At 46.2% G+C, this 25,925-nt stretch overlaps 2 protein-coding genes and 1 long non-coding RNA gene across 3 annotated transcripts; all 3 read right to left on the bottom strand.

The window, feature by feature from the left end:
• Positions 1 to 285: 285 nt before the first annotated feature.
• Positions 286 to 20,458, bottom strand: LOC117218417 (paramyosin, long form). Its single transcript, XM_033466768.2, has 16 exons — positions 20,057 to 20,458; positions 18,726 to 18,782; positions 16,306 to 16,392; positions 16,052 to 16,218; positions 11,617 to 11,854; positions 10,752 to 10,871; positions 10,484 to 10,633; positions 10,232 to 10,378; positions 9,908 to 10,124; positions 9,660 to 9,787; positions 9,427 to 9,539; positions 3,889 to 4,084; positions 3,690 to 3,818; positions 2,611 to 2,982; positions 1,072 to 1,530; positions 286 to 972 (listed from the first exon to the last, which is right to left on the bottom strand). The coding sequence occupies exons 1-15, from the start codon at positions 20,168 to 20,170 to the stop codon at positions 1,138 to 1,140; spliced, it is 2,628 nt and encodes an 875-aa protein (XP_033322659.1). The 5' UTR covers positions 20,171 to 20,458; the 3' UTR covers positions 286 to 972; positions 1,072 to 1,137.
• On the bottom strand, positions 4,865 to 9,414 carry LOC117218418 (paramyosin, short form). Its single transcript, XM_033466769.2, has 2 exons — positions 7,389 to 9,414; positions 4,865 to 5,544 (listed from the first exon to the last, which is right to left on the bottom strand). The coding sequence occupies exons 1-2, from the start codon at positions 7,704 to 7,706 to the stop codon at positions 4,984 to 4,986; spliced, it is 879 nt and encodes a 292-aa protein (XP_033322660.2). The 5' UTR covers positions 7,707 to 9,414; the 3' UTR covers positions 4,865 to 4,983.
• Positions 20,459 to 22,685: 2,227 nt separating the features above from the next.
• Positions 22,686 to 24,769, bottom strand: LOC143259367 (uncharacterized). Its single transcript, XR_013033173.1, has 2 exons — positions 23,913 to 24,769; positions 22,686 to 23,786 (listed from the first exon to the last, which is right to left on the bottom strand). It is a non-coding gene; the product is annotated as an uncharacterized LOC143259367 (long non-coding RNA).
• Positions 24,770 to 25,925: the final 1,156 nt, after the last annotated feature.

The following is a 25,925-nucleotide window of genomic DNA, read 5'->3' as shown; positions in this document are numbered from 1 at the left end:
GCGTGGTGACTCTGAGGCACCACCAAAACTTGTTATGTCACGTTCTAAGGTAATTTTTATATTAACAAAGTTTGGATTTAAAAAATTGTTGAAAGCGTAACTGTTGCGCGAGTTACAAGACTCAACTTCGTACGCGTAAAATACGTTTTGCCATATAAAATGAGAATGCTATAAGTCAGAAATATTATTTTACACTTACAGATAAAATAGCTTCGAGCGCAAAGGGTTAATATTTGAATAGCATCGAATTTAGCCGTATCCGACTGGGTAACGCATTCCACCGAATTCGTACGTACGTGTTTCAGTTTATTTATTAAATTAAAGTTGACACAGGTTATTGTGTATGTCGTACAGTGAGAGTTGTGTGTATGGGCAATAGTACCTATCTATGTATATAATAATAGAAGTAGAATTAAAGTTAATCCATTTAAATACAAGTGCGACACGCGCGATCAGAAAGCGTAAGGAGCAGTTCTACATCTCGAGTCTCTCGTTTATATTGTTTTGTTTTTGTTTGATCTCTCAAATCCTTCTGTCACTCTCCTTACGCGTCATGATATGCACATACAATAGAAGGAAAATAGAATAAAATTTTGATTGTTTTCGGTGCGTACATATTACATATGCGTTATTATTTAATTTTCCCTTTTTCTTTTTCGTTTAATTGTTCGAATAGCGACGATGATTTCTTTTCGATGATATTTTATTGTTGTCTTCGCGTTTCATTTGCCTTTGCTTCTGCAGGTTTCATTGAAGTCGTAGTGACGGGTACCGCGTCTCGTTGGCCGAGCATTCGAATTTACGACGGGTCGTTGGGCGCTGTCACGGGTGAATAATGATGTGATACACAGTTTCCTTAATCCTCTAGCTACGCGGTGTTCGCGGTGCGGCCCGTTGGAAACTCTTTCCGGCCCTTCTGACTTACGATGATGTATCGGGGCTCTTCCTTTTTTCATCGGTTTCTCGTTACGCCTGAAATTCGAAAACGTCCCGCATATTATTCGCCTCTTACTCGGAATCTTACTACACGCCTTACGAGTCGAAGCAGCGCGCGAAAACTTGGCTACGTACGTTTCTAAAGACGACGAGGTGGCGTTCGAAGTGGCAAAGGGTGGGGTGTCGATGACGGTGGCGTTTTTACAGGTCAGACCTCGTCTCCTGGACGAGGTACACCTGGGAACCGGGCACGGTGGATGTGGTGACGAAGCTACGGTGTTTCGCGCGGATCAGAGTCAAGTTGCTCTCGGCGGTGTCAGCGCGGTCCTCTGCGGCCTCCAGCTCCCTTTGGAATCGGCGGACCCTGGTCACGCTCTGCTGGGACATGCCCTCCTGTTCCTGCAGTTGTCTCTTGTAGATGCTCACTTTCTGGCTAGTCTTGTCAAGGGATTCCTGCAGCAGCGCGATGTTCTTCGCGTCTTCCTCCACCTGGATCATCACCTCCTTGATGTTGCGCTCCTTCTTGCGAAGGATCTTCACCGTTTCGGAGTGTCGGCGCTTCTCCTCGTCCAACTCAAGTTCCAGATCGCGAATCTGCAAACATTAGAACCGGTTCGTTGCGATCGCTCGATTCGAATTATCGGTAAACCCGCGACCAGCTCCGAAGCTGTTCCAGCGAAAAGCGGAACGAGTGCAGTAATGTCTCTCTAACTGACGCTCAAATTCTATACAAGAATGGACGATTTAAGAAGAGGAGACACGGTTATACGATCCTTGCGGTTCATTTTTATGGTTACGAATTGTCAACAACTATAAAAACGAGCTGCAAGGCTCGAATAATCGTGTCTCCTCTTCCCAAATTATTCATTTTTTTGCACAATTTGAGGGACAATTAGGGAGACGTTACTGTATCAGGCTTATCGAATTCAAGGATTAATAACCAGAGATCTATTGATTGTTTAAAATAAACTCAATAATTCTTTGCACGTAATCTCCCTCTTAACCGTTTGCGTACCAGATGGTCCTGAAAAAACAGGATCGAAAAGCGCCGAAGAGCGCAATAGCGCTCCTTCGATTATGTGTCGAAAAAAGCCGTAAAACATCAAATAAAACGTTATGAATGAAAATATATATACTATTAATTTAGAATAGGTAACAACAAAATGCAAATTGGATTACTGACAGCGATGCGACGCGCGACGTATACATGCGTCTGAAAGACTGAGCACGTTTCGACAAATTTCGGGTGGGCCGTAAGTCGTCTATTTCGGCCAAATGCCCTGGCTTTTCTCGACACAAAATCTGAAGAGCGCAAAAGTGGCTCGTGGTACGCAAACGGTTAATGTTAGCTACAGGCACAAAACACATCATTGTTTGTTTTACGAAAGAAACTATTAAGATGCATTGCGCCAGTTTGACCAACGATGTACAGTAATGTCTCCCTTACTGACGCTCAGGTTGTGTACAGAAATGCACAATTTGGGAACAGGAGATACGATTATTCGAGCTCTGTAGCTCGTTCTTACAGTTGCTGACAATTCGAGACTGTAAAAACGAACCGCAAGGCTCGGATAATCGTATCTCCTGTTCCCAAATTGTCCATTTATGTGGACAATCCGAGCGTCAATTAGAGAGACATTACTGTAATCGCGAATTTCTTAACGGGTGCCTTACCCTAGCCTCCAGTTTGCTGATGATACGTTTGCCTCCGACGATAGCGTTGGCTTCAACTTCCTCCAGCCTCACGGACAAGTTCTTCACTTCGATCTCGAGAGACTTCTTGATGGCCTCGATCTTCACGATGCGCTCCTGTTCCTCGTGCAGTATCTCCACGGTGTGCTTGAGCTCGTTTTGCACTCGCTGGTATCGCTCGTCGCTCACTCTCAACTCCTTGGTAACTTCCTCGTAATCGCCGGCCAAGGTCGACAATTCTTGCTCGATCTTCGCTTTCGATGAAGCGAGGTTCACGTTGATGGTGGTCAATTCGTTGATTCGGCTGACCGACTCCTCGTACTGCTGCTCGACGGTTCTCTTCGCACGAAGGGCCTAGCAAAACACATTGTTCGATTAACCTTTGAATAAAAAGACTCCATTTGTACCCTGCGATTCACAGTTCCGTCGACGGTCTAATTGTTTAAGAAGAAGGCTAGTTTTCGTTATCAACTAGTTTTCGTTTTTGCACTCGAAGATATTTTAACACTTAGCCAACCGAACGGGGAGATCTCCCCGTTTTAAATTGAGTCGATTGACGACCGAATTGATAGTTAATGAAAAGTTAAAAAAATGATTGCTTAATTTTATTAAAAGATTTGCAAGAGATACGAATGCTGAAGAAGTAATTGATGCCATATAAAGTTTGCTTTATAATTTTTGTTTAATCGAACGGAATTATGCAAACTTTTAGGTTTCTAGCGCGGTCGTGGAAGTGTCAACAGCAGATCTCTTTGACGTCTCTTCCGACCTCGAAGATCTCCACTTTTTCTCGATTTTTATTCTCTTTTTGCAGATAAAATCGCACGCTTACTCGTGACACGCTTCAGTTTTTAGCAGGTTATTAAACAGAAACAAACTTAATGACGCAAGAATCGTCGATCAAGTGCAAAAGGTTGGACCATTTGGATCCAGCGACAGAATCGACGCTTCGTACATTTCGTGTCGAGAATCTAGGGAACCTGAATGTCGCTTGCACTTAGAGCAGTGCTGCTGTAGTTTCGCAAACCGTATTTTCGTCGATGACGGGCCTATTTACTTACAGATTCGTAATTGCCGCGCACTTCTTCGAGCTCGGCCGTCAACGATTGGAGGCGTCGTTGACTAATGCCCAGTTGGTCCAGAGTCACTTGCAGTTGGCGTTGCACCTCGTCGTAGTGGGCTTGCAGTTCCTGAAAATAATACGCGACAGTGACGCGTGCTGCCAAAACACTTGTCCGAATTAACGGGTGTTCCGCTTACGGTCAAGGTGAGCGATTGCTTCTTGATGGTCTTCTGCAGGTCGATGTTGTTCTTGTTGGCAACGTCGAGCGTCAGCTCCAACTCCGTGATCTGGATCTGCAACTTCTTCTTCACGCGCTGCACTTCGGTCTTCAGCTTCGTCTCGGCCTCGACCACGCGGGCGTTCAGCTGCTCGATCTCGATGCTGGTCTGCTTGCTAATTTATTTCGTTTCATGCGAACACACCGAAACCGCGATCAGTTCTTTGCTTCGGTTCCCTTACCTCGGGATGTTTATTCTTTTCCAGGCAGGGTGCGGCCAGGATTTCGGGACCAGGGGAACTGGGGTCGATGTTAGTGGATTTACATACTTGCTGTTGATTCTGTTACAAGTTCTGTTACTTTGTCCGAAACGTCTATACTCTACTTCCGAGTGGCAACGAACATTCATCGAGTTCTTCGTCCGTTGAAGCTCGTAAAGGCGACAGAAAAGCTATCTTCGTAGAACGTAGCTTATCGTTTTAGTGCGTTAACACCTTGCAGAATTGAGCTCCCAAGAACTGGTAAACGAAAACGATGTCGGAGGAAAAGATTTCGCGTCGGATTAAGTCGCACGGTTAAATTATACCGAAAAGACGCGCAACGATGAAACCTTTCCTCGTTCACTTCTTCGTCATGCCACTCGTTGCAAGAATAATTCTGCGTGCAACGAACATTGTCTTCGTTACCGATTATAGTTATCGCGCGACATGTTACAATTGCACAAAGGAGACATAGAGAGGGATCAACCTATCGATGTTTGCCACTTAGATCGACTACGATACTCGTCTAGATTTTCGAGAGTACGAAATCGTAGCTGCTCCAAGCAGCCGAGATACGTTTAGAAAATTTGTCGAAACAGGAACCCGGGTAGACACGCGATCGTTTCAGCCAGCCTTGACCGTTCAACGAACGCAAGCTACTGGATCCACGTATCCCCGGGAATCAAGCCAGTCGGGTTCGATATCGAAAGTCTCTCATTTATTGTTCATCCTCGTTGCTCCGTGTCACATAGATCTTACCCACAGCAACTACAAGGCTTATCTACAAGAGCATTCGCGGTCCAATGGAAAGGTCCCTATCCCAGGCATCCGTACAACCGTCTCGGTCTCGTTGGGTCTCGGTACCTCTGGTTCAGGAGATAGTTGGCGGATTTCTTCTCGTATCCTTTCAGTTCCCTGCTCAGGCAGCCCAACGGTGCGGTCAGTCTATCCTCGTCAATGTCGAGCTTTCTCGTGAGCTCTCGCGACAGCCAGAGCCGCTCCCTGCCATCGAATATCGCTTCGTCGAGCAGCTGAGCTTTCCTGAGATCCGCGAGCTGCTGGCTCCTGTTCAGGTTCGCTATAGCCTCCGCTCGGAGCTGGATCTCGATCGCTCTCGCGGACTTGCCGCGCAGGCTTTTCGCCTGATCGAGGGTGGTGCGAGCCTCGGTCAACGCCTGCATGTCTCTCAAGCACTGAAGATCGATCTCCGCCATTTTACGCTGCAGCTGTCTAGCCTCGCTCCTAACGCGCGCGCTCTGCACGAACAAACTCCACGGACTTATCCTGGTCGCCTCTAACCGGCCCGGAAACACTTCCCTGGTCACGTGGCTGGCCTGCGCTGTCTTCGACAAACTGAAGTCGGACCGATTCGCTACCTTCGGAACGGAACACGGGGTCAAACAGGGTATCGAACGCGGTTACTTCGGACGCGGATCGACTGGTGCGCGAGAGGGAAAGCTGTCTTTTGCGAATACGCTTCGGCGAGGCTCGGGAGCGGGTCGGCTGCGTCCGAGCTGAGACTAAACTTAGCCGCGGCGGTCCAGAATTCGAAAGTGGCCGAAGCACTCGATCGACTCTCTCTCTAGAGACTGGCGAACCGACTGCCAATCCGAGCCACCAAGCTACCAGCATCCCCGGCCGAGCGCGATGAATTTTTCATCTGCATACTCGCTACCGTCGCGATTTGGCAAACGTCGGCCACGATCGGTTCTACGACGAATGGTCCGAATAATTGGCTGCCAACAGGGGTGCTGGTCCCGCTTCCGCGATATTTTTATTGTCCCCGTTCGGCGATCTCGGATTGTCAGTATGGCAGGTGGCCGATGTTATTAATAACAAACGGAGATAAGGAATTTCCGCTTTCTACGCGGCCGGTCAATTTCGTGCGCGAACTTTCCGCGCTGGCAACCGGGCCTCCGCAACTAGCCGGTCTTAAATTAATCTCTGCCGACAGCGGGGAGCTAGCGAACCGAAAGCGTTCCCGATGGAATCGCGCGGTCTATAGAATCTGATGCAATTACCTTTTCATTCGCGACGTCTCGTTGTCTCGCGATGTTACTCGTGCCTCGTCGCAAGTGCCGGCGCAATTTGCGAACGATCATTTTTAGAAAATCATTGGTAGACCATCGATCTTCGTGCGAAATAAAAATTGTAATTAAAACGTACGAGGAGAAAGATTGTCGCTGATAAGATGAATTTTTTGAGACTGGTCATGGCCATCTGAGAGAAGATCGTATATCGATAGAAGACAATCGCAAAATTGAATTGTTTCGTCGAAGAAGCTGCGGTTCTCAATGCCTTTGATATTTCGAAACCTGTTGTGTTCTTACCGTCTGCGCGCGTCATCGTTTATTTTAGACATTTTCAGAGCCAACGTGGGAATATCGACAGATCGTACAACAATAATTTCCGGTGAAACGCGTCAAGGGATCGTAGATTCTATTTTAAGTACGACTGCGCGCAGCGTCGGGGTAATTGCAGGATTTATCTACTTGTCATAACAAAGCCACAAATCTCGATGATCGATGTAAAATTTTGCAAATTTTGCTGATCGAAAATACCTTGGCTGTGATCTTCCTCCTTTTGCCTTGTCATAAATTCGTTTCTAACACCGACGATTTACTATTCGATCGTTAATATCAATCAAGGAGGAATACAGTGGGGTAACAACTGGTATGCAAACTGGGTTGGAAGTATCGATGCTATCATGCCAATTAAAATAATATATTAGAGATAATATATTCTAGAGCTTTTGCCACATATATTCTCTGCTGTGGGTTCTATCCAATCGTGAACAAATATTTCATCGAATTTGTCTACTAGGACGTGCCACAGTCTCATTTTATCTCTTTTTCCCGATCGTTGCTATTTTAAATCTGCCGGTAAAGTTGCAAAATGTCGAATAATTAACTCGAACGGGCAATTCCCTATCAGGAAAACGAACATGCACCGAAAACTCACTGTCGCCTGCCAGTGGCCATGACATCCCGGATCGCAGCCATCCCTGTGTTGACTCGCTAGCTAAAGTGAAGCGCCACGAAGGCACGCGTGTTCGACCCAGGTGCACGGCGTTGCAGCGACTTCCGCAGCACCAAATTTAGAAAGCGAAAAGGTCAGGCAGTCGTCGAGCCGCGCGGCGCCTAACAAAATGGGCCGTTCGCGTTTCCCGCGCTTGCTTCGTCCCGCTCGCGACCAGTCCGGTGGTTTCGTTTATGCGTACCTTGAACTGCCGCAGGTGCTCCCTGGCCTGGTCTTCGGCGTCGACCGCGTGTTGGATCAGCTCGCGCCGCGAGTAGGGTTCCACGGGTCTTTCTCCCCATAGAAGCCTGCCATCGGACCACGGCAGCTCCGGCATTCCCGACCTCGACGGGCTACGATAGTCGCGATAAGAAGTCGTCGACGTTCTTCCTCTTCTGTCGATGTAATCGATCATCGGCTGGTAGAAATTGATTCCGTATTTGTAGTTCGTGTCGTAGATGTAGGTGGGCCAGTGCTTCCATTTCGACTCCACGGGAACGTACATGGAAGGTTGCGTCATTTTCGTTGCGGTTCTGAACCCGAAGGGATCCTCTTCCTGCGAAAGGAAGAGATCGGCTCCTTCTTCTCGACTTCGACGATTCTTTACGATAGAGACTGCGATTCGAGGAGCGACCGACACCGTTTCGTTTCTTTCGTTCCTGAGCAGGGTACTCTTTACGAGATTTCGAACTGTCCTCTCTTCTGAGATCAGCTGGTATCGTTGCGTTCGATGAAGAACATGGATCGCAGGTTTCTCTGCGACCTTAATCCAGATTGAATCGTTTCGGATACGTTGATTCGGATGATTTCTGTTTCGTTCGTCTGTGCGCGTTTGTTAATTTTCGTTATCCAACCTTTACCTTGAATAGAAACGATCGTTTTCAATGGTCCCGCGTAGAGGAACAGGTGTTCGCTGGTCCGACCGACACTTTGCTACTTACGAATTTCTCATAGTCGGATGATCGGAGGTGACACTTGCAATGGAACGGTCACGAAAAATTGGGCCGACCGCGAGCGGTGGTATCTTTTGTAGCTTTTTTTTGCGATTGCCAAATTGAGGACGACCAATCAGCACCTCTCGGTAATAATTGGATCGCGGTTGTTCGATTTTATTAATAGAAGCTTCGTACGCTACGTACTGTGCATCGGCATCACGCGATTTCATTCGTGACTCAAGACGTGTCAATGCAGTCACACATTCGACGATAGTATGCGAAGCTTGCGGGTATTATTTGTCTCTTCTTTCGAAAGTTCCAACGATGTTTTTCGCAAGTTTCTCCTTTGTCTTCTTTACGTTCTTTATGCTTTTTAATGTCTCCGCGGTTAATCTTGCTTTTCGTCATTATTTCAATCGTTCAACGATACTTTGCCTACGCTCGCGCAGCGAATTCGTTGATTTATCGAATGCTTCTTAATACTTGTATCGAAATTTACGTATTTATAAACTCGATACGTTCACAATGTTCACAGTTTACAAGGTGTCCGACCATAAAGAGCTTATTCTACTTCCAGAACTGTGCAATCGTAATATTCGTATAAGATTTTCTCCGAATGTTGTTGGAGCGTTAACTGTTTCGGCTTCATTTCGATGAAAATATCACAGCCATTCTATCGAAGACAAAATTACCAACTGCGCATAACGATTAAACCCCTGGCTTAATTTTAAAACGCGAAGCGATCGTTGATGTTAGAATATCGATTGTCTATGAATCAGCGACGAAGAACAATAGAAATCCGAGGACGTTTCATAAGGATCTTAATTCTTTCCTCTGATTCATTCTGTTCGGAGCCCATTCACAGTGATACAATCGATATATCGACCGATCGGTGTTGCGTAGCGTGGCCGTTCCGAAGCCAATCTGCGCCAAGCAAGAGTCATCGTGCTCGATCGTCGCGTCGACGTCGACTCGATTTTGGCGCGGCGCCATCGTTGTACATCTCGTGAATATAAATAAATAATTAGACCGCGACAGGATATTCCCTTGAACGTCTGATAGATCGGAAAACACCCAGGGTGATTAATCAATCGAGCTGATCGATGACAAAATTAAACGGGTTTTATTAATAGGCCGGCGTAACGCACGGTGGTTGTACCGGAAATAAAATAGATTGCATCATGGATTGCGAGCAGCTAAAAATTCGTACTCTCCCTAGCAACGATTAATCCCTCCCCATGGATTAAGTTTTGTTTCTTTGGTTTCCTTATAGATTTACTGTTTGCGCGAACTTTCTTTACTCACCGGATGATTTCAATTTCTTCGTCCTTCTCGCTGAGGCGGCGCTCGTAATCGTGACGGAGTTGAGTCAATTCGGCGGACAATCTCTGTGCACGTTGTTCTTCGATCTTGCGGCCCTGAAATCCACGGATTTCGTCAGACACATCGACATTTCATATCGTTCAAGAGCTTTGCCGTTCAACTTCATAACCTGATGGGAATGCTGGTTCATTCTTTGCTAATTTCATTGTACTTACTGCTTCAGCTTCTTTGTAGGCAGCTGCAAGTTCTTCGCGTTCGTTCTCCAAACGACGAAGTTCGAGTTCCAGCTCGTGAAGTCTGCGGTTCATGTCAGCCAGTTGGTTCTTGGCATCGCCCAGGTCATCTGAAGGGAACCGATCGAACAATTAATTAGATTTCGTCGTATCCCATTCGTCCTGTTTTCTTTGCTCTAAAACCGTTTGTCGAAATCGGTGCGGAAGTATTCTGATTCCATCGTAATTACCTCCCAATTTCTTGTTCTCTCGTGCCAATTGGTCCTTCAACTCGCGAGTCTTGTCTAGTTCGCAGTTCGTGCGCTGGAGCTCCTGTTGCTTGTTGCGAAGATCGCGCTGGCTCTGCTCATACATGGCCATGCTTTCATCCAGACGTGCTTTCATCTCGACGTTGATCTTCTCCAATTGTTCCACGCGCTTCTGGAGCTCGCGAGCTGTTCCATTGGCCTGCAATTGTTCGGTCGATCGTTTAGTCGATAGTCGTGCGAAACAGATCGCATCGATCACCGGTGCGCCGCGAAAATGAAGCGCGCACAATCAACGATCGATCGTACCTTCTCCAAGTCAATGATCAAAACTTCCACTTCGGATTGCAAGCGTGACTTCTGTTTCTCAAGGTTGTTGATTTTAACCAGCAGGGTTTCGATCTGTTCTTCTTGTTCCTGGATGCGAGCACTATACTTGCGGCGTAGTTCTTCTACCTGAGAAATCGAATAACGATGTCATTGTCGCGCCAATACCGAGGCGATTCAATATCGTTTTATCATGGTTTCCTCGTATTTTATGCAATTTGAAAATGTAAGTACCTCTTCGGCGCGAGCGTTGGCTTCCGTTTCGTATTTCGATCTCCATACTTGTACTTCTCCATTAGCCTTAACCAGTTGACGTTCAATGTCCAAGCGAGCTTCGGATTCTTCTTCCAATTGGATGCGCACGGATTCCAACTCCGTCTCAACCTATCGGTAACATTTATATTTGTAAATTTTCAACATCGTTCAAATCTCTTTTCAGAGATGGTTGCATCGAGTCTCGATAATAGTTCAGGATACTTAAACGAATCGCAATGAAACGTACCTGATGCAAAGAGGCCTCGACCAATGAACGACGACGTTCTTCATCTTCAAGACGACGACGAGCATCGTCGAGCTGTCCGGCGATCTGAGTCCTCAGGTAAATAACGTTCTCGATGTTCACCTAAGTTCGTGAATAGATTATGATTAATAAAGATGATTCAGGTCCAAGACGCGCTAAGCTCGAATATCGTAAAATTAATAATGCTTCTCAATTCATGCGTGACTATTGCAGTGGTTCAACCGTATGAATCAGTTAAATAGAGATGATATAATGATAATTCAAGTCCAAGACGCTCTAAGTTCGAATATCGTAAAATTAATAATGCTTCTCAATTCATGCGTAACTATTGCAGTGGTTCTAACCGTATGAATCAGTTAAATAGAGATGATATAATGATAATTCAAGTCCAAGACGCACTAAGCTCGAATATCGTAAAATTAATAATGCTTCAGAATTCATACGTGACTATTGCAGTGGTTCTAACCGTACGAATCAGTTAATTAGAGATGATATAATGATAATTCAAGTCCAAGACGCTCTAAGTTCGAATATCGTATAATTAATAATGCTTCTCAATTCATACGTAATTATTGCAGTGGTTCTAACCGTACGAATCAGTTAAATAGAGATGATATAATGATAATTCAAGTCCAAGACGCTCTAAGTTCGAATATCGTAAAATTAATAATGCTTCTCAATTCATACGTAATTATTGCAGTGGTTCTAACAGTACGAATCAGTTAATTAGAGATGATATAATGATAATTCAAGTCCAAGACGCACTAAGCTCGAATAACGTAAAATTATTAATGATTCTCAATTCGTACGTAACTTAAAGAGAGCGTTAAATAGAGAGGTAACGTACCTTCAAGTCCTGCACTTCCTTCGTCAGTTCAATGTTTTCCTGGGAGATCCTAGTCTTGTGGTTGGTGACGTCAATGATGGTGCGGTTCAATTCCTCGATTTTCACATTGAGCTCGGCTACGTGGATCTCGAGCTTCTCTACCGTCTTTATCGACATCAACTTTTCTTTGGTAACGTTGTCCAGTTGAGCGAGGAGTTCGTAGACTTCTTGTTGGAATTTCGATTTTTCTTTGTCAGCCCTGGAAAGTTCGAATCGCTCCGTTAAAAATTCGCATTCTCTGTCAGTCTCCATTGCGAACATTCCCCCCTTTCCCTTCGCCCCCCGTACCACCATCGTCACCAGAACGCGTTCGTCTCGACATCAATCTACGACAATCGTGCTGCACGACTATGTCCTACTTCCCTGGCAACGTTTCAATGCTTTTCGCTAAAAACTTGCACATTTATTTTGTTCTCATCAACCGACCAGCTGACTCTATATTTAAAGATGAGTACTCGCGTAACTGTAGACTCTATTGTGCAGCAAAATTTTCGTACGAGGCGACGGGGCTACCTGTCGCACAGGTGGAAATGCGTTGTACAAATTCTTTAAGGAATTCTTGAAAAAATTCGAACGTCCTTCGTTCGAACATCGTCTAGAAATTCCTATGCTTTTATGAAAAATTTATGCGCATTAACCCCTTAACGCACAGTTTTTTTGAAAAAAACCGGACGAAAAGAATCAATTTTCTTTTCATGTATGCGCTACGTATTATGCGCTTTTGTTCCATGGAAAAGGGCTATATTTTATTCTTGAATAAATAAGTGTTCTAGCTTACAATCCCATGTAAATGATAAATATCGATAAAACGATTTTTTTTCTTTGCTTTCACATTGTTATTTTCAATTCTCGATTATATTCGAGTGTGAAAAATTACAGCAGCATAAAATACAACGCCGCTCGAATTATCTCGAGTGTGCACAGTTTGATCTGTTTAGCGCGCTCGAATTAACTCGAGTGTACAAGTTAAGGGGTTAAATTGAATGCTTAAGTACAATTTTTAAGCGTCGACAAAAATTTACGTGGCTCTTCGAGGACTCGATTTATCCGACCGGAAAACTCGTATTTAAAAATCGCTTCATACAGTGTTCCCTCACGTGATTCATCCATACATTTTCGATTCACTTCGATAAGTAAGAAGTGAATTGGTATTCTCTCGCAAGTTGAATGTTCATATTACAAGTATTGATAAGGAGGTTCGACGATAATCGCGTTTCACGTTTGAAAATACGTTTCCTCTATAAAAAAAACGGGGCGCAGAGTATTCGCTGTCCGAGCTCCCGCCTTATTCGACGTCGTTGAACGAACGCTATCTCGAAATCGAACGTGTTATCGATGAATATCGGCGACAGATACCCTACAGTCGAGACCCTTGACACATCGCCTAAGGACACGGCACCCTGATAGGACGAAACAGCGGAAACATCTCGCCGGACCAAACAGAATAAAATCGCACGAAATCGAATAGTGTCGCAAGGTTGAACATCCTGTGGTTATCTATCGGGCATCTCGGTGGTCGGAGGGAAGGGGTAGAGAAAATCGTGTCCTCTCCGTATCGTCCACCTACACGTAACAGAGGGTGTAAGGTGTCGGCCGATTCCGGGGATAGTGGGGATCCGGGCTAGTCGCCTGTACTAATATGGCGCGGTAACACGGGGTTGAGGATTGCCGCGCGACTCGCACGGTTAAAAATAGTCATAAGCCGAGCGAGTAGCGAGCGAGGAAAACGGCACGCGGAGGGAGAGACTGGGAGAATAAAAACGGGAGGCCGAGAGAGAAACAGAGAAGGAAGGATAGAGGGGGCGGGGGAGCCGCGGGGGGAGGAGGAGGAGGGGGCGTCGCGATAAAAAGAGAATCGTGAAGGGAAAGCTGAAAGTTTGGAAACGAGGTCGAGGAAAAAGAAATGTCGAGAACCCAGGAGAGACTGGTCGGAGACGCGTGCATTACCACTTCCCATTTTTCTTCTCTTTCTCGAATGATCGATTCCTGAGAATTCGGAATTATTTCTTTTCTTCAACTTCGTTGAGTCGACGGGTTGATTTCCCGTTGATTTTTCGAGGGTTCTTTTTCGATCGGTTCTGTACGATGGAAGAATTAGTAGATAAGTAGGTTACAGGAAACGAAAGAAGAACGCGGCGTTCGCGCGTCACCGAAGAAGTTTCTAACGAAGTTCGACGTTTCTGACGAGGTTTAAGGCAATTTCGTGCACGGACTTTCAGGTGACGGGATCGCGAGAGAACAGAGAAACAGTTGGCTTGCCGACGGCGAGCGCGAATCGTACGCGATCGCGAAGTAGGAGCGAAAAGGGGGAGAAGCGGGGAGGGACAATAAAACAGGCGCGAGTAAGAAAAAGGTAGAAGAAGGAATGCGACGAAGGAAGTGTGGCGAAGGCGACTCGAATGATGGGGGCAAGTCTGTTTGAAAAGCGTTTAAGACACTTTTTCTGGACCAACAGGTGGAAACATTTTCCTGCGAAATCGCCACGTTTCCACGCTTTTTCGCCGCTCGTTCGTTTGGAATAATGCGACTCGAAGCGGCCGATAAAAGGTCACCGAAGGATTTTCACTTTCTGCGCGCTCACCCCGGAACCGTTGGTTGCAATACACCTTCCATTTATTATTGCCGTCCGCCGTTACGGCGCGCGCGCCGTTCTATTTTGCCGGCTGAAATATTAAGAGGCAATTAACTGTTACTTCGAAGCGACGCCGTTGACGCATAAATGTCGTAATTGCCTCCACTGAAAGGTACACTTAGAACGGAATCCCTCGGGATCCGATTTCAACGTGAATTCTTGATCCGCCATTAGCATTACGCTGCGAGCGAAAAAACTGTGATTGATAGGAAGCTCGAAATTCTCGCGCAATTAGCAAGACACAATTTAAATAGACAACGATGTGTCCAGCGAGTTCTTGGCATTTTAATAACATTCCTGTGTCGGCACGAACGCGGGCCTAAGATCGCTTTGTCGATATTTTGCTGAGAAAGAAAACCGAAACAATCGCAATGATAAGAAGTAATTGGTGAAGATCAATGATTGCTACGCGATACTTTCTAACACAATAATTTCTACTCTGTTTTCTACATTTTCCGAATTGCGGTGAAACGAAGGGAAAACGCAGAAATCGATCGCGGAGGAAGCCCAGCGAAATTTCGAGATTCCGCTTCTTTGTTTGATCCGTGTCTCGTGTTTACGCAACAGGATTATGCAATTTTCGGGGCGGGGAGGATCCACAGGGCGAGGCTGACAGAGTCAACTAGATAATAGACTGCGTCCCGATGACAGGCCGGTGAATTTTCGAGGTGTATGCGTCCTTGTAGCGCGACGCCGCGCGTCGGGGCGCCGGGACGTCGAAAAGGACGCGGGTTATGTTTAGAAAAGCCGAGGGAACGAGTCGAACGCGTATTTCAGGTGCGAGTAAGTTGGTTGCTTGGCCGGTGGCCAGTATCGTCGAGCATAATTCCCGCAATTTTCGAATACGCTTTCGTTCCCCGCGGTGCCCACTATAATTAACGACACGAACCCGCCGTGATTCACCCCCTTCGTTCATCCCTTCAAGTTTTTCCGGTCCCGATTTCCTCCGTTTCCCCTGTTTTCCCTGTCCCCCTCCCCCGGGGGATTCGCGGAGCAGAGTTTCGCGTTTTCGACGCAGCTTCAAACACCTTCGGACTTCCGGCGGACTGTTTATTGACGTTCCCGCGCTTTGACCTCAAAGAGTGGGAGGGGGTTGTTCCGCGAGCGCGAGACGCAGCAGCGATTTTATTTTCACAGGTGTATATAATTAACCTCGGTTTATTAGTGTTCCGAATTCGTTTGTTCGCCGGCGAGGATTTCGTATGGGAAACGGAGCGTGTTTAGGTTCACTTCCGACAGCATGTTATCGGCGCTTTGCTTTGATACTTAAATTTAATATCACTCGGAGGAGATTCGGGTGCCGACCGCTGCGAACCGCCGCGTTTCCATCGACGGTCAGTGCGGAAAATAGACCGTTAAAAATAGCGGAACTTCAGAAAGTGGAATTTCGACGGCACCGTCTAATCTTCGTCCGATCCGAAGAGAGATTTCAAAAGGTGGAACGATTATGCCGTTTCAAGATATAATTAGAGAAGCGCATCGAGATAGAATACGATCTCGGGAATAATTATAGCCCCCGTTTCGCCCAGCTTAATTTGTCCATCGATGTAGAATTCACGCGGCAATACAAAGAAACGATCTAAAAAAAAAATCTCGGAAAAACGGCAAGTCCGTGCCAGGGAATAATATTCAATTTTTCGTAGATATATATTGCTTCCGAAGCGATGTGTACTTACTTTTGTCCTGGCAACGTCGCGTGCACAGAAACGTGTTCGGTAAAATAAAATTTTCGACTCGCGTTCGAATCGGTTTTACGATACTAACCTTGCGCGTGCTTTCGAAAGTTGATCGATCTGGTCCTGGAAATCGACCACGACCTCTTGGTGTTTCTTACGCAGAAGGTGTGCGGTCTCCTCGCTCTCGAGATGAACATCTTCGAGTAGTTTGCGCAGCTTGGCCAGTTCCGTGTCCCTTTTCTTGTTGATCTCGAACTATACGGTTCCAAAGAAGAAGCCACGATCAATGAACAGAATCACTCGAGCGTTCGTAATTCAATCGAATAAATGCTTCGGGGATACCTGAGATTCAGCACCACCCTCAGCCTCTTCGAGACGTTCGGACAGCTGGATCACCTGCACGCTCAAGTCGGCGCGCTCGCGTTCGATCTGCAAAAGCACGTGACGCATCAAGAAATAATTAATATAATTAATGCTGTGCCGCGGTAACGCTAAACTGCGGATCTTATGCATTTGTGATAAACGCGGGCTGAGAAAATGTTTCGGAAAAGAATGAAAAAAGAGGAAGCAAATTTTTATCATACTCGAGAGAAATTTGCACGAAGATCCGCAGTCTAGATAATTTTCAAAAAAAATTTTAATCATCGATCAGGCGGTTAATCGCGAAGGAAAGCTGCCAAACGTTTCGTTGTGGGCCATGTTAATGTTGTAATTCATGGTAACGTATCAACGAACTAACATCGTGTCACGAACTTCCATCGTATTCCGCACAAGCAAATTTTTGTCATTATTTCGATATAATTCGCGTGCTTTATCTCCGAGCAACGTTTAGTCCGCGTTGTCCGAAGTTGAAGGAGTTTCGCGTACGTCAGTCGTCGATCTCACGAGTTAGATAACCGAACGTGCACTTCGCCAGTCACAGGCTAGTCTGTCTGCCGTTAAGTGAAGTTATCGAACAGAGTCATTGTAGTGCAAGAGTATAGCACAGTCGGAACATGTTGATGCGTGTCGAGTGTAATCGAGATGCGTCGCATTGTTTTGGAAAGAGGGCTCGAGGAACGACGCGAACGGCTCGGTGCAAGCTTGACGTCAGGTTTCTTCGGACCGCGAATAGAACGATCTAATTCCGGACGAACCGGCTCTATATCGGGAGCTTTATTCATATTACAAACGAGGCGTTTATTGGGAAAAGAGAATCCCGCGACATCGCCATAGCTGTCTCTTCTCCGGAAACCACCGTGTTCTCCATACTGCCTTCTATTTACCGACTGGGCTCGAACATTCGGTTCCTCTATAATCGCCCTCGTCGTTAAAAATCACGAGCATATGGCGTAAATATCGCTCGAGCTTCTCGACTCGATCGAATATCGATCGCAACCGTCGGCCAAGTTTTGCGATCTTAAACGCCGAAGTTACGTTTCCGTTCGTTGCATAAACGAAGGATCGGTTTCGAAAAATTTGGAAACGATCGAGAGAGCTCGTTATTCATTTGTAACGATTTGGAAATTGCCGTGCAACGGAAGGAAACAGTGGAAGTGGACTGAGTAAGCGCGCGGTCAGACATTTCACGAACTGGAAATGACAGGCAATAAAATCGAAATGTGCCTCGGGATAACTACTCGAGTGCACTTGAAAATAATAAATGCGGGCGTAAAGTTTAGAGCATGACATAATAGAGTTCACACCTCCGCGATACACGCTCTAAGAGGAAAATGGGGCAGTTGGTGCGAGTACGCGGATCGGTAGACGCACGGTGAAAAATTAGAAAGCCTTTAAACAACCGTTGGGAATTATAAACGGTGGGATTCGGCGATTCGGTTGTTTGTTCGCTCTAGAAAGAGGAATTCGCGAAATTACGTAATACGGATTTGGATACCCACCGCGTTCGCTTTGTGTAAAAACGACGGGGAAGGTGATTTATCTCGTAAAGCGTATTAAACGCGATCATAACTTCCAGGTTTTTGCGACCGAGAGAAGAACGTCGCTGGCATCCGTTCAAGTCACGTATCTCGGCGAACCGTTACGTATGAATGTGATTTCAGCGAGACTTTAACGAACAATGAAACTGGAGAAGCTCCTCGTAACATAACCCGCTATTTACACGAAACTTTCCTGGAATTAATCCGTGCCGGTCCTGGCTCGGCGAACCGATAAACCGCGGCAGAATTGTGCCAGCCTATAATCGGTCCGAACGAGCACGAAAATCGAAGCATCGACGCGGAGAGCAGTCTTCCGCGCGGAGAACGATTCATCGCGAAAAACTATTATTCTTCGAACGGTGCGCGTCGCACGGGCCACGAACACGAAAAAGGAATGCGGGTTCGTTCGCTGAAGAGGTGCGCATCCCCAAAAATAGACGCGAGTCGTGAGCTGGACATTTCGACCTACTGCTCCCCACTCTATGGTGGAGCAGGCCGCTCTCGCTTTCTTTTTCGTATCAGCTTGAAAATCCACAATACCGACATTACATAAAGTCCTCCGAGTTGACGTTTATCGCCGCGCGGCCCCGATATTTTTATCTCCGTTCCTAAGCCGCGTCCCGATTCCGACCCTCCTCGCGCGAGCGACTCGCGCTATCCTCGGAATACTTCGGCGAAGCTTCCGTTCGACGAACATCTCCGGAAATTCTGGACGAATTGGAGAAGATCGCTGACACGACGGCAGCTGAATAAAATCGTTCGAACGGGAGCTTGCAGCGGGCGGGATGCGAGAAACGGGGCGAGCGACGGGGAAGAAAGAAAAGTAGCATTCGCGGAACTCACCCTCTGACGTAGTTCCCTCTCGGACTCCAGGTCATCCTGCAGCAGGCGGATTTTGTCCTGAAACGAGAGGCATGAAAGGATTAGAGCGTGCCACGGGGCTCGTTACGGCGAGCCGGTGCTTTACGTAATCGGCCGACGAAAATATCCAACAGCGGACGCCCGGTATTTCAGAAAGACGGACGGCCTCTGAACGGGCTCGTTCTCGAGGGAACAGGAGTGTGTTTTCGCTCTCGGCGACCGTGTCCATTCGGGTCGTTTTCAACGGGATCGAGGGAACGTGCACTCGTTCACCCGCGGCCTCGGCGGGCCGGCGAGAAAGGACAATCTTACTTGGACTGAGAGGAGAGGCGAATGCACGTTTCCACGTTCCTCGGGGTCGCAGATGGGTTCCGGGGATCGGTGGATACCGACGGATATCGGCGGGCATCGACGGACATCGGGCACGCCGTTCTTCTCGCGAGCGGTTCGCGAGCGCCTCGAAGATGTCACTCCGGTGTCCCCCGGCACGATCGTCGTTTGAGACCGATATTCACGACTATTTTCGTACACGAGCAATCCGATAGCCACGGAACCGTCTACGGCACTTTCCTCTCGTCAGGGTTGGCACTAATATCCCTTATGGTCACTGAACTTTCTCCCGTTACACTGTCCCCACCGCGAAATCGGTCACTGATCTACGTTACCCGGGTTCACCAGCGGCAATCACTACCGATCTATCCCCCTCGTCTTCGAAAGCTGCTCCGGAACAACCGAACGGAGCTCGGTCCTTTTTCTATCGTACGACGTTCTCTGTCTTTTCGCTCTTCCTCGAGAGCCGCGTCCTCTCGATCGGGTGCCCCTTCTTTCGAGACCTCGGCCTTTGTCTTCCATTTCGAGACACTAGGATATTCTTTTAATACTCTCGTTATCGAACGTCATTTTTTACTTTGCTTTCTATTTGCGACATCTTGCACTCTTCTCGCCGATCTAGTATCTCGTTCGAGTTATCATAGTTCTTCATCCGATACTCCAGCATTCGCTTATCGGTTGATAAAGCGGTTCTTTCTCATCGGCGAACTCCTGTTCCCTTTCCGATCACGGCGGCCTGAGAAATCGAGTTCCCTGGGATCCTATGAATCTTATGAATACCGTAAAAATCGGCCACGGTAGTGCTCCGTTGTTCTAATCTACTGGAAACCCGGACACCGTCCCGAAGTTATTCGATCGAATTGGAAGCGAATGATTATCGAAATCGTGTATTTTCGGGAGAAACGGAGCAGTATCGTGAGTCCGCGTTCAATGCAACGATAACGAACAGGGAGAGAAACGATCCGGTTTTCAGGGGAACCTACCTCCAGCCTAGAGAGAGCGGTCAGGTCAGCGCTGTATTCGATGCTAACGTTGGCGGTACCTTCGCCGGTGGAGCGGTACGTGTATTTGGAAGCTTTAGCGATCGCTGAAGACATCCTGTCCGCTTGGTTCGCTTGCGTCCTCGATGAATCTACGTTCCGTCCCGTCTTCGGCCGAGATTCGTGACTCCTCGGGTTGTTCGGTAAACCTTCCGTTTACACCTCGATGCACTGGCTGGTGCTAAGTTAAGTCGTCTTGATTTAAATCGTCGTAGTCAGCTGCCACTTCCTCCTCCACCTTCTTCTTGTCTTCTTCTTCTTCCTTCTCTTCTTCGGGGTTTCGGAGCCGACCAGCGCCCTACTCGTAGTGCGCGACCCGTCGTCGTTCGTATGGCGCGCCGGCGGCTCCATGGCTTCGTCAAAATGACGGTCGCGCGCCTGCGCGATAGATCGCTGGCCCCCACCAGGAACACGCGGCCACGGCGACTCGTCATCCTCGTTGTTCCTCGTCCTCCTCTACCGTCGACGGGAACCACCAGCCGACGACCACCGTCGCTCCGAGGACGCCCACGTTTCCTAGACGCACCTGCCACCCTCCTCGATCCGATCTACAGGCTCGATCGCGGTAACCCTTTCGTCGGGTCTCCCTCGAACGGATCGAGCGTCCGCGATACTGCGTATTCTATAAGCGTCGAATCGTTGATCCATTTCTCTCGAAGCTGCTGGATCAACCGAACCCGTCAGAATGACGGTAGCATTAATTGGAGCTTGTAAAGAGGATCTTGTTATTTTAATTTATCTTATTTCAATTTGTTCATTCGTCGATTGTACTTTCAGTAGATAAATTCAACGATTTCTCGCAACCGTGACAGAATATTCGCAACGATGCCTGCAATTCGTTGCATCATTGATACCATTTTTATATTACAAAACGGCGGGTACGCTTGTTCGTCGCTCCAAACGGTAAAAAAAGAATATAATCGGAATCTTTTCATGTTAGATCTGCAAGAGCGACGCTCGCGCGAGTGACGAAGAAAATGTTTATGACTTTTTTCTTCACCTTTCTATGGAAAAGTCGCATTTTCGTAAGTCCTTTCGCATGTAAGAGGAATGGCATTTCTTAAAACTAAAAGTTAAGGAGCATCGGATATGAACATACGAAAAGAAAATCCAATACCGTCGGAGTTTCGTAGACCACAAATTATAATAGACGGCATTGTCGCGAAATATGATGCCCTTCGTAAGAGCGATCCGGACTTTGCGCAACGAAAGGTGCGTAAGTACGGCACAACAGGTGTACGGGTCACGATCAAAAATCAATTCCGACTCGAAATTGACCGAGCAGTTCTCGGCAATTAGAATTAGAATTAGCTCTGGCGTCCCACGCCTCTCGCCGTAGAATTATTCGCCCAAGACACGGCCGTGCAACTGCGTCGCTCCTCGTACCGATTTAGATATAACGTACTTGAAAAGCTACAGGGTCATCACTTCGCATAGATCGGGCATCGATCAGAGAAGTCGTTGACTCACTCGGATGCCGATACCCGGCGGCGCGGACGCGATCGTTAAAAAGTGTAACAATCGCGAAACGTCACCGGGCCGGTGTCATATCGGAGCCAAAAGCGTTTTTAGAACCGCCGAATCATCTGCGCCTATTTCCGAGCGTAGAATCACCGGCGTCGGGAACATAATTTATAGCCGTCCAGCGCAATGCACAATTACTCGTCCATACCGTGGAAGACCGATCCATTTCGCTAAATAAAATCAGCACGCGCTGCCACTAATCGCGCAGCTTCCAACGGACGACGACCGTTTCAATCTCATTGAAATCGTCTTTGGAAAGAATTCTTCAAAATTCGCGAGAGCAAAGGATATTTTCTTTGTAGAAAAATATCGCGAAAACTGCTCGTAATCACAGACGTCTGCGATTCGAACTGTAAAGAAAACTGTGTCCCTATTTAAGGGACACCTAGTATGCATTTATTTATATAAGGAAGAACGGCAGACTCTCGTCCGGTTCATCGGAAAGGGGTTGACTGATGACTCAACAGGTGAGGGGAATTTCTCCAGAAAAATCTCGGGCTACCAGTCGAATTCCCGGAATCTGTCGCGAATTCTTGCCGATCCCGCAGCTGCGGCGGAACGTCTACGTGTCTTCGGTATTTACATGCGACGTCGTTGTTGACGAGACGACGATAACTGACGAGAATGCCGGGCGTGTTCCCATCGGTGCTGATATCGCGGCTCTAGCGTCTATTCCTGCTAGTCAATGCCTCCTTATTGCATCTAAAATTATTTACCGTGTCACTGAACCTACGTTTATCGGAAGAAACTTGAAATGTTTCCAATCCGTCGGCTGATTGACAGCCGCGTCATCGGTATTAACTAATACAGAATGACACCACCTGTGAATTGATTTCTATTTGACACTTGGGTGGGTATATATAATGGTACATCGAAAATTAAAAATAAATCGGCACGGCATACGAACGCCGCGATGAAATATATTTCTGCTTATTTAGACTCTAATGCATCATTATTAGTCATCATTTCCGAAAATGGAGGACTGTAATGGGATGTGCAACGCATCATCAATTTGTGTGTCAGAAATTGACAATAAATCAACAAGGTATGAACGTCGAGATAAAGTATATTTGTAAAATATATTTTTAATACAGGAGAAAAATTAATAAGATAATGTTAGTCATCGTTTTCAAACATACAGAACGGTTTCTAAACCGAATACGATATATAGCTTGTTGGTTTAATGGGATCTGTGATGCATCATCAATTTGTGTGTCAAAAATTGACAATAAATCAACAAGGTATATGATTGTCGAGATAAAATATATTTGTAAAATATATTTTTAATACAGGAGAAAAATTAATAAGATAATGTTAGTCATCGTTTTCAAACATACAGAACTGTTTCTAGACCAAGCACAATATATATTTTGTTGATCTAATGGTCTGATGTCTAATAACTGATCATTGAATTGCGCTTTATTCTAATACATACAAAATCCTTATTTAGGGAAAATTGGTAAGCGATGCACGCAGTTGCTACAAAGTTAACAAAATCGTCCACCCGGCAGAAGTAAAAGGACGTAAGAATTTTTCTAGGATCCTTTCGATATAAATTAAAGCTAATAACACTAAACCTACCGCGGTCAAAGTGACCGCTTTCTTATTTTTTAATTCTGCAAAGTTCCGAGACTCTTTCGTGGAAAACGCTTGAATAAGTTATATCATTGGAGCAAGTTTTACAATAAAAACTTGACAAATTCCAAATAAATTCGGTCTTCTCACTTTTGTGAAGCAGTACATGCCAGTTAGTATTACTAGGTAGGTTTAGTGTCAACATTATAACGCGATCGATGAGATCGATCGCGCCTCGAGAAGATTGTATTTTCATTGTGCCCGGTTTCCGGAACAGTTCCGATTACGCTATCGTTTACCCTTACTACTAGCCGGCCAGTCTGAAAGCGGGAGCCTCATTCTACTAGCATGCCGCCCCACTCCCGCCGCGCCGCCATGAATTCCGGCCGTATTTATATCCTGTAATACATTTTTCTTCATCCAAAACAGCGAGACGCGGCGATCAGCAAGTATAAAATTGCCCGAACCGGTGGCCCCTCGCCGCGCCGCTCGGAACGACGTCCCCTCCGCGCCTCTATAAATACTCTCCAGAGATAGAAAGAAAAGATAGAGGACGCGCGGCGAACGGATTTTCCTAAAACATCCAGTTTTCACAAAATTTCTACGACCACCCACCCCGCCCCACTCCCGTCGAGTGTCTATAAAAGGTCGCCGGACGGTGGTGGGCAAAGATGCTCGGTCGGCCTAGCCCGGAGCTCACCAAGTAATTTGAGATTGGCCCCTTCTCTTCTACGTCCTCTTCATCACCTTGCTCCCACTCCGGCGCGGCTAGCGCGTGGCTCCATCTGGTGGAGAATTCCAGCCGTAGGAAAGCACATCGGAAGACCTCAGACCAGAATAACTGGCTCTTTCTCTCTTTTTCCAACCGGAGACACGACTCCACCGGCTCTCCCTTAGAGTGCTGCGACTACTGCGGGACCGGCAAGGTGTACACCTACGACGAACTCGTGCCGAAACCTCCTTCTATCCGCATTAACGATTCGCGCCGGCACGTTTCGACGGACATTTGGCGACGACCCGAGACGCCCTATCGACTGTGCGCCGCATTTTGTTTACAGGGCGGCGAGCACGTATACGATAGCTTCGCTCGAGGCTCGCCGGAGAACGCCCCTCGGGATGTTGGGACTTTCGACGACCGCCATTCTTCGAGCACATCGAAATTTTATCGTTCGTTCCCTGTGCACATGACGGGACCAGTGGAAACTTCGTTCCCTCTCGTGACGCGACATAACGATCCTATTCTTAACATGTCCGCGTTTGTTTCTGCAACGGCGTTCACGATTCTATCGTTCTATCGGGTACGATGTATCTTATGAATCATAGGACATGCGCAGAAAATTGTTGGGTGGAAGAGATGATCGTGATCGTCGCATGTGCGCAATCTTCGTTTTTATCGAAAGGGAACGAACTCGTTCACAGAACACGATAGAGGTCGCCCGAGATATCGCTGATCTGTACGCGACGCTGTAAATCTGGACGTCCTACAGAAAATGTCATTCTATTTTCTATAATGTTTTCTGTGAAAGTAGAATTTATTATTTTATTATTATAATTCTCCGGGTTATTATTATAACCCGGTTATTAATAAGATAGATATTATTATATGTTATTATATATTATATTATATATATTATATAATATTATATTATAGATATTATTATATATTATATATATATATATATATATATTATAATATATTATTATATTTATCTTTATTTATTATTTATTTATTATTTTATTATTATAACCCGATTATTAATAAGATAGATATAATAATATATATATAATATCTATCTTAGAATAATATCTATATATATAGATATATAGATAGAGAGAGAGAGAGAGAGAGAGAGATATTATTATATCTATCTTATTAATAATCGGGTTATAATAATAAAATAATAAATAAAGATAAATATAATAATATCTATCTCTTATTAATATCTATTTTATTCTTAATAATGTCTATAATATATCTTCAGTGGGAAGCTTAGCTACCAGAGAAGCTAAAAGAGAAACTTACATTTAATCTGCCACGGCTGAAACCCAAGACGTGTACGAACAAAAATAAACAGTGCTTTTTCAATTAAAAGATACCTAGACCGTATTAGAAGCTATTTTCCTCCGCTCGTCGAATAATCCGTGAAACTGGATCCAGAGACGACGTATAAATTTCTAAAAGATGAGAACGTCGGGTTGGATCCATTACGATGAAAGAGCCAACATGCTTTCTGTGTTCCTAATGGAGCCTTCCAGCGGAACCCAATCTCGGCTCGATACTCGAAAGGATTGGAGCAGAAGCAGCGCTTTTCGATTAAACTGCAAGCTCCTTCTGGCCGGCGACGTTGCAACTTGATTATCGCAGGCTCGTGTTTCAAGTCAACGCGCTTATAAATTCATTCCTCTCGGCGCTTCACGGATAACAGCCCTCGAGCAAGTTTCTGAAAATTATTCGGGGAACCGCCGCATCTTTAGATCGTATCGCCGCATAATATATGCCAAGCCGGATCAAGCTATTACCGTTTTGTCCGACTGTCACTCGGGAGCTCCGCGAGATGAATTCGTTTAGCTCGGTTAATCGATTCCGTGATAGTCATCTGGTCACGGGCACGGACGAGACGCACTTATAAAGCGATCGATCGGCCATAGCAACGCGGATTCACGGATGAAGGTGTGTCGATAAACGGCGAACAAGCTGCGCGTTCTTCGCGTA

The sequence above is a fragment of the Megalopta genalis genome, chromosome 4 (assembly GCF_051020955.1).
Source record: "Megalopta genalis isolate 19385.01 chromosome 4, iyMegGena1_principal, whole genome shotgun sequence".
NCBI lineage: Eukaryota > Metazoa > Arthropoda > Insecta > Hymenoptera > Halictidae > Megalopta > Megalopta genalis.
This window is presented reverse-complemented; position numbering and strand designations above follow the sequence as displayed.